Below are 9,189 nucleotides of genomic sequence, written 5' to 3' on the forward strand. Positions count from 1 at the left end.
TGGGACAATGATTGGTGAGGGCTGCAGCTGTCATCGTACAGTCTCTAGCTACCTTCGCTAGACGTGGGGGTCTGCATGCGCATGGACAAGGGTGCCTACTCCGGGAACATCTCCCGCACAAACCACACTGCATGGAATGACATCTGCTAAAAGGGCCTCACCGCCGTTCCACATTGCTGACGGTTGGTGCCCGCACTAAGGCCGGCGAAGTACAGCATGAGCGTCGAGGAGGTGTGCGAGGATGAATTGTGAATCTGGTTCGGTAGATCTGTAGGGCTGAGATCTTGAGAGCTATGATTGGTTGACGCGTCTTTTGCTGGCGACCCACCAGACCGATCGGCCTTGGCATAAAAAGTATCCTGAAGTGTCAACTTTTTGGCAAAAGTTTTGTTCCTGTCGTATGAGCCACAAGGATAGCTTGCGAACTCTCGCAATCCTTAGCAATAACATTTCATACTCCCCGAATGTATCCATGATCAATTTGGCTCGGATCTAAGCCGGCCTATTGTCTCACCATGCCTCGATCTCAATCTACAGGTCTGGAGACCAAGGCACTTGGTCTTCCCCAGAGTCCTTCACTGGCGGCTGCAGCTGGCGGAACCTCGACAGAACATCCGGAATCGGCGATAGTACCACTGAAGAGCGAGCGAATTGGCTCCATCGCCGAAGTTGCAGCATCCACCACCTTTCAAGGGGCCCAAAAAACGTCCTACCTAGAGCTCCAAGATGGCCGCGTCTTTCAAGGGCTCAGCTTCGGAGCAGAGAAGAGCGTGTCTGGAGAGCTGGTGTTCCAAACCGGCATGGTCGGATATCCAGAGTCCATCACCGACCCCTCTTACCAGGGTCAGATTCTAGTCGTCACTTTTCCACTAGTTGGCAATTACGGCGTGCCAGGGCGCGAAGTCAAGGATGACTTCCTACTTGATCTTCCCAAACACTTCGAGTCGAGCAAAATCCATGTTGCTGGCCTCATCGTGGCCTCCTATGCTGGAGAGCAGTATTCCCACCACTTGGCAACATCATCGCTTGGCGCATGGCTCAAGGAGCAGGGAGTCCCGGCTATTGAAGGAGTCGATACCCGGGCTCTCACAAAGATCATTCGCGAGGAAGGAAGTATGCTTGGCAAGATCCTGCGAACCAAGGACTCCCAGCAGGCGAATGGGACGAGCGTCACTAACGGTGACCACTCACACCCCCAAAACTGGCGAGATCTGGTCGAATCTGTGGAGTGGCACGATCAGAATAAGGAGAACCTCGTGGACCAAGTCTCACTCAAGACCCCTCGACTCATAGCTCCTCCCAAAGGAACAGCTTTGATGCATCCGAGCGGCCGCCCGGTGCGCGTCCTAGTTGTTGATATCGGCTTGAAGTACAACCAGCTCCGATGCCTGCTATCTCGCGGAGTGGAAGTCATGGTGGTGCCGTGGGACTATGACTTCCCTGCTCACGCTGGCAAAGACTATGATGGTTTGTTTCTTTCCAATGGTCCCGGAGATCCTGCAACCTTGGCAAAGACAGTGTCCCATATCTCTGAGGCGATGAAAGAAGGCCGCACTCCGATCTTCGGCATATGTCTCGGTCATCAGCTCCTCGCTCGTGCAGCAGGCGCGAGCACTCTGAAGATGAAGTTCGGCAACCGCGGGCACAACATTCCTTGCACAAATTTGCTCTCTGGGAAATGCTACATCACGTCACAGAATCATGGGTTTGCTGTGGACTCGATGACGTTGCCTGAAGGCTGGGAAGAGCTCTTCGTTAATGCCAACGACGGGAGCAACGAAGGCATCAGGCATGTTTCTCGTCCCTATTTCAGTGTACAATTCCATCCCGAGTCAACCCCAGGACCACGAGATACCGAATTCCTGTTCGATGTCTTCATCAAGGCAATCATGGACAGCATCCAAGCCGTTGATGCACTATTGAAGCCTGTCACATTTCCGGGCGGCACCATAGAAGAGAATGATCTGGCGCACCCGAGAGTCAACGTCAAAAAGGTCCTCGTTCTTGGCAGCGGTGGCTTGAGTATTGGTCAAGCTGGCGAATTCGATTATTCCGGAAGCCAAGCTATAAAAGCCCTGAAGCAAGAAGGTATCTACACGGTCCTGATCAACCCTAACATCGCCACCATCCAGACTTCAAAAGGTCTTGCAGACAAGGTCTATTTCTTGCCCGTCAACCCCGACTTTGTGCGCAAAGTCATCAAGCACGAGCGGCCAGATGCCATCTACTGTACCTTTGGCGGTCAAACGGCGCTACAGGTTGGCATAGCTCTCAAGGATGAGTTCGAGGAGCTTGGAGTCAAAGTGCTCGGTACGCCGATCGACACCATCATCACCACTGAAGACCGTGAGCTCTTTGCCCGAAGCATGGAGTCAATTGGTGAGAAGTGCGCCAAGTCAGCGTCCGCCAACAACATCGACGAGGCTATGCGCGTCGTCGAAGATATTGGATACCCGGTCATCGTGCGAGCGGCTTATGCACTGGGTGGTCTTGGGAGTGGTTTCGCCGAGGATGCGGACCAGCTTCGCGACTTGTGTACGAAGGCTTTCGCAGCCAGCCCACAGGTCCTAATCGAGCGCAGTATGAAAGGCTGGAAAGAAATCGAGTACGAAGTGGTCCGTGATGCTCGCGACAACTGCATCACTGTGTGCAACATGGAGAACTTCGATCCTCTCGGTATCCACACAGGCGATTCAATCGTCGTTGCGCCTTCGCAGACACTGTCCGACGAGGACTACAACATGCTTCGGACGACAGCCGTGAACGTCATTCGGCATCTAGGTGTCGTTGGAGAATGCAACATTCAGTACGCCCTCAACCCATTCTCCAAGGAGTACTGCATTATCGAAGTCAACGCTCGTCTATCCAGATCCTCAGCTCTGGCATCTAAGGCTACGGGGTACCCATTGGCTTTCATCGCCGCTAAGCTGGGCCTGGGCATTCCTTTGAACGAGATCTCCAATTCGGTAACGAAGAAGACTTGTGCCTGCTTTGAGCCATCGCTCGATTATGTGGTGGTCAAAATTCCCAGATGGGATCTGAAGAAGTTCACCAGAGTCTCTACCCAACTTGGTTCTTCTATGAAGAGCGTGGGCGAAGTTATGGCCATTGGCCGAACGTTTGAGGAGGCCATCCAGAAAGCTATACGCGGAGTCGACTTCTCAAACCTGGGCTTTTCGAACATTGCCAACCCTCTGATGTCGGTGGACGACGAGCTGCAGACACCATCGGACCAGCGTATGTTTGCGATCGCCAATGCCATGCACGAAGGCTACAGTGTGGACAAGATCTGGGAGATGACCAAGATCGACAAGTGGTTCTTGTCCCGTTTGAAGGGTTTGAGTGACTTTGCGAAATTCCTCACGAAATTCAAAGCTACAAATGTCCCTGTCGATCTACTTCGGGATGCGAAGAAACTCGGATTTTCCGATCGTCAGCTCTCCAATTATCTTGACTCGACTGAACTCGCTGTGCGCAAGCTCAGAGTCAAGGCTGGCATCAAGCCAGTTGTCAAGCAGATTGATACCGTTGCGGCCGAGTTCCCCGCCTACACCAATTACCTCTACTTGACATACAATGGATCTGAGAGCGATGTGGTATCCAATGACAAAGGCATCATGGTTCTAGGATCTGGTGTCTACAGAATCGGTTCCTCTGTTGAGTTTGACTGGTGCTCTGTGAGGACTATACGGACCCTGCGCGAGCAAGGCTACAAAACCGTCATGGTTAACGTAAGTCATTCCCGATAGCCCTCCGAAAACCACCTCGATCCTTAGCGGGGAGCGACAAAGTTGACCAGCGGCTCCCCGAACTCATAGCAGAGGAGGCCCAAAAGCCTCTGCCGTGAGTTCGGGTGGCCCGCCCAGAAATTTGGTCGACCCCTGATGGCCCAATAGCTACCCTCACGTTCAGACCCCTGCTAACTTCCCTACAGTATAACCCCGAGACTGTCTCCACAGACTACGACGAGGCCGATCGTTTGTATTTCGAGAATATCAATCTCGAAACTGTCCTCGACATTTACGGCCAAGAACAGTCTAGCGGCGTTATCATCTCCATGGGTGGCCAGACACCGAACAACATCGCTCTACAGCTCTACCGTGCCAATGTTACGATCCTGGGCACTTCGCCTGAGATGATCGACACCGCTGAGAATCGATACAAGTTTTCTCGAATGCTGGACCAAATCGGCGTTGACCAGCCATCATGGAAGGAATTGACGAGCATTGCCGACGCTTTCGATTTCTGCGAGAAGGTCAAGTATCCGGTCCTTGTCCGTCCGTCCTACGTGCTGTCAGGCGCTGCTATGAACACCGTCTACTCCCGCGATGATCTGGAGAACTACCTCAAGCAGGCCGTTGATGTCTCTCGAGATTACCCCGTGGTAATTACCAAGTACATTGAGAACGCAAAGGAGATTGAAATGGATGCCGTCGCCAAGAACGGTACCATGACTGGCCACTTCATTTCCGAGCATGTTGAGAATGCTGGTGTCCATTCAGGAGATGCTACCCTCATCTGCCCCCCACAGGATTTAGAGCCTGAAACCATCGCTCGTATCGAAGAGGCCACGCGAAAGATTGGCGATGCTCTTAACGTCACTGGCCCATACAACATCCAGTTCATCGCGAAGGATAACGAGATCAAAGTCATTGAGTGCAACGTTCGCGCCTCCCGCTCTTTCCCCTTCGTTTCCAAGGTCATGGGTGTGGATCTGATCGAAATGGCAACCAAACTGATTGTCGATGAGCCGGTTGAGCCATATCCAGCAATCAACTTGCCAGAGAAGTACGTTGGCGTCAAGGCTCCCCAGTTCTCGTTCTCTCGCCTCTCAGGAGCAGATCCAGTCCAAGGTGTGGAGATGGCATCTACTGGAGAGGTCGCTTCTTTCGGAAGGGATCGATTTGAAGCCTACATGAAGGCTACCATATCCACAGGCTTCAAGCTGCCCAAAAAGAACATTCTGCTTTCCATCGGATCGTTCAAGGACAAGGTGGAGATGCTACCGTCATGTCAGAAGTTGCACAAAATGGGATACAAGCTGTTCGCTACGGCCGGCACCGCCGATTTCCTGGAAGAACATGGCGTTCCCGTCAAATTCCTCGAATCACTTGGCGATAGCAGCAAGGAGCAAAAGTCTGAATACTCATTAACGCATCACCTGGCCAACAACTCCATTGACCTCTACATCAATTTGCCCTCCAGCAACAAGTTCCGTCGGCCTGCGAACTACATGAGCATGGGTTATCGGACGAGACGAATGGCTGTCGACTACCAGACGCCGTTGATCACCAATGTCAAGATTGCAAAGATCCTCATCGAGGGCATTGCCAGGAAGTACGACTTGAACATAAGCAATGTCGACTTCCAGACGAGTCACCGCAGCGTTGTCCTTCCAGGTCTGGTCAATATTGCCGCCTTTGTTCCTGGTGTTGCAGAGACAGGTTCGCACGACTTCTCGCTTGTCAGCAAAGCCTCAGTGGCTGCTGGCTTCAGTATGATTCGAGTAATGGCAGTGGGCTTCGAGACTGCCATAACGGATGCCAAGACACTCAAGGCTGCGCAAGCCAACGCGGAGTTTGCTGCATACACTGATTACAACTTCTCGGTCGCTGCAACTGCGACTAATTCGGACGAGATATCCGGTTTGCAGAGCGAAGTTGGGTCACTTTTCATTCCTTTCAACCACTTGTCTGGTAACATCAACAAAGTGGCAGCAGTGACAGCTCATTTCTCTACCTGGCCGGCAAGCAAACCAATCGTGACAGATGCGAACACGACCGATCTGGCGTCGATACTTCTACTCGCTTCCCTGCACGACCGCAAAGTGCATGTTTTGAATGTCACCTCTAAAGACGATATCAAGCTGATTGCTCTGTCCAAAGAGAAGGGCCTGAAGGTCACGTGCGATGTGTCTGTGTACAGCTTGTTCCTCTCGCAGAGCGACTACGCGGATTGCATAGCGCTGCCAACCGCGGCTGACCAAGCAGCCCTCTGGAGACACCTGAAGACTATCGATGTCTTCTCTATTGGCAGCCTCCCTTATCAGATTGCGGGCAAGCAGGCAGTCCCCACTGTGGGCATTGCTGATGCTGTGCCGCTCCTGCTGACTGCCGTGTCAGAGGGACGAATGACACTGGACGATCTTATCGCCAAGTTGCACCACAACCCAATCTCTATCTTTGAGCTCAACGAGCAGAGTGGAACCTCTGTTGAAGTCGACATCGATAGACCTTATGTGCTGCAGGCTGGTGAGGTCTGGTCACCTTTCGTGGGCCGCATCATGCGTGGCGCCGTTACGCGTGTGACCTTCCACGGCAAGACCGTATGCTTGGACGGGGAAGTGTCCGCGGACTTGTCTCGAGGCACGGACATGTCTACCTTCGTGAGCCCAAGTTCGCCCGAAATTAAGGCTGTCTCCTCGCCAGTGATCGGGGCGCAGGCAGCCAGCCCGTTCGATCGCAAGCCGTCGCTGATCGATGGAAGCATCGCGCGACGGATGTCTCTTTCGCAGCGGCCACGTCCTTCAGTTCGCGCCCGAATTGCCGAGGACCATCTCGAGCCAGGCGCTGGCGCACAATCAGCGCTTATTGCCCAACCAGTGCAACAAAGCATGATTTCTCCCTCGCTGCAATCGTTACTTTCATCATCCCCTCTGCGCAACCGCCACATACTTTCGGTGAACCAGTTCAGCCGATCTGACCTACATCTTCTCTTCACTGTAGCGCAAGAAATGCGCCTGGCAGTGCAGAGACAGGGTGTGTTGCCAATCTTGCAATCAAGAGTGCTCTGCACAATGTTCTATGAGCCGAGCACACGAACATCGGCATCATTTGACGCGGCTATGCAGCGTTTGGGCGGCCGAACTGTGGCTATCAATACCGACCACTCCTCCACGAAGAAGGGAGAGTCCCTACAAGATACGCTCCGCACATTGGGATGCTACGGTGACGCGATCGTGCTTCGTCATCCCGACGGCAATTCTGCTTCGATTGCTGGCCAATTCTCGCCTGTCCCAGTCATCAATGGCGGGAACGGAAGCGTGGAGCATCCAACTCAGGCATTCCTCGACCTGTTCACCATCCGGGAAGAACTTGGTACTGTCAACGGCTTAACGATCACTTTCACTGGTGATTTGAAGTATGGACGGACAGTCCACTCTCTTGTCAAGCTGCTGCAGTACTACAATGTTCGCATCAACCTTGTGGCTCCCAAGACGCTGTCTCTCCCTGACGAGGTTCGCGACTTGATCGTCGAGTCCGGTCATTTGGGTTTCGAAGCTGAGACGCTGACGCCCGAGCTCATGGCCAAGTCGGATGTGCTGTACTGCACAAGGGTTCAGAAAGAGCGCTTCCCCAATGTTGAAGAATTTGATCGGCTCAAGGATAGCCTTGTTGTCAACAACAGCATCCTCCAACACGCGAAGTCCAGCATGGTGGTCTTGCACCCGCTTCCACGCAACAACGAGATCAGCGAGGAAGTAGACTACGATCAGAGAGCGGCTTACTTCCGCCAAATGAGATATGGTCTGTACATCCGAATGGCGTTACTGGCTCTGGTGCTTGCGCCCTGAAGCAGAGCTCATAGATTACAACATCAGGATGACGAGTGATTGGCGTCTTTGTTGGAATTAAAAGTGCATTTCATAGATAATCAGACTGTCATCATAGATGAGACTGCTTTGGCAGCAAAAGAATATGACTTCGCATACAAGACCGTATTGGCTGCTATACCTGCAGCGAACATGCATATGCAAGTGTGCAGCAGGTCTGAGACAGCAGCCCAAATCCTGTCGTTGCTGTGGTGGCGCGGTCGTCAAGGCAAGCTTACCAAGCTCTCCTCGCGTCTTGGTCTTCTGTCGCTTCCAACCTTCCCTAGATCGACATCCGGCCTGGTGAGTGGCAGCAGCACCTTCATTTGGAACACGGCTGGGAATCACCCTAGGTTGCCATGTTGTACGAATCAAAACCTAGACTGACTTGTTTCAGGTGGTCAGATCGTCTCTCCTGGCAACCAAAGCTCGATCAACTGCCGTCTGTGGTGGCAGGAAACGTCAGTTTGACTACAGATGAAGTCAGTCTCTGCCGCAAAGCCTGGCCAGAGTTCGTTAAAGGAGATGGCAGGTACCGTCGCTTATGCGACTCAGCCGCCACGGTTCCACCACTGACGGTAAGCGCAGCCGTATCACAAGGCGACGAGCCACACCTAGCTGCACCTAGCCAGGATCAGGCGGCTGTCCAACCTCTGAGATAGTGGGCTAGCGCGGAGCTAACGAAGTAAACAAACTCGCTTAACCTGCTTACGTGGGAACCAGCCTGGACGACCCCGGGCTGTGCTCAATTCTCATTGGCCGGAAGCCTACGCCTTGGCGACTTTAATTTGACCCGCCTCGTCTTTTTTCTCCGCTACGGTCGCTTTGCTGCCGTGTTGGCGAACCATGAACCCTACACACACCCTTGTGCAACCTTTTTGATAGAGCTGCCTGCCATCGCACCAACCATGGCTGCTGCAGCGACCTATCATCTGGCCCACGAGGCTGGAAAACCCTATTGTATTTTTTTTCCCTGCCACAGCGTCCTGCTGTACAACGGCCAAGTCTCAGGTATATAGCTCTGGTTCGCAAGAGGTGAGTCGGTTTCTTTCTTCATCAAGCAACACTCTCTCGCAACGCAATCACAGCAGGCAAACGCCGAGTCGCTCTGACACTCTTTGGTCCTACCACTCCTAATCTTCGAGACCCCTCGTCCCTCCTTTTCGTGACTCTACTCTCTCATCTTCCTACTCAAGCCCAACACACAAGATGCCCTCCCGCTCCAAGTCTGCTGCCGTTGCTGCGGCTCTGATCTCCGGCGCTATTGCTGCTCCGCAAGGCCACGGATGGGGCCCAGCGTCTGGCGGCCAAGGATGGCAACCAGCTCCTGCCCCAATCTCCGAGACAACCACCACTCAAGGTTGGGTTGAGACTCCCGTCGCTCCCACTTCCGTCACCACATCTGCCCAGTGGGAAGATGTTACAACGCCATCGCCAGTTGCTCCGACATCAGTCACAACTTCATCTGCTCAGTGGGAAGATGTAACTACCCCTTCGCCAGTCGCCCCAACTTCAGTGACCACCTCTGCTAAGTGGGAAGACGTCACGACACCATCGCCAGTTGCCCCAACTTCAGTGACCACCTCTGCTAAGTGGGA

At 53.3% G+C, this 9,189-nt stretch overlaps 1 protein-coding gene across 1 annotated transcript; it reads left to right on the forward strand.

Moving 5' to 3' along the window:
• Positions 1-515: 515 nt before the first annotated feature.
• On the forward strand, positions 516-7,573 carry HMPREF1541_03663 (protein pyrABCN; the record flags this gene model as incomplete). Its single annotated transcript, XM_008718014.1, has 2 exons — positions 516-3,731; positions 3,935-7,573. The coding sequence occupies 2 exons, from the start codon at positions 516-518 to the stop codon at positions 7,571-7,573; spliced, it is 6,855 nt and encodes a 2,284-aa protein (XP_008716236.1).
• Positions 7,574-9,189: the final 1,616 nt, after the last annotated feature.

Source organism: Cyphellophora europaea (assembly GCF_000365145.1).
Source record: "Cyphellophora europaea CBS 101466 unplaced genomic scaffold supercont1.3, whole genome shotgun sequence".
NCBI classification, from domain to species: Eukaryota; Fungi; Ascomycota; class Eurotiomycetes; order Chaetothyriales; family Cyphellophoraceae; genus Cyphellophora; species Cyphellophora europaea.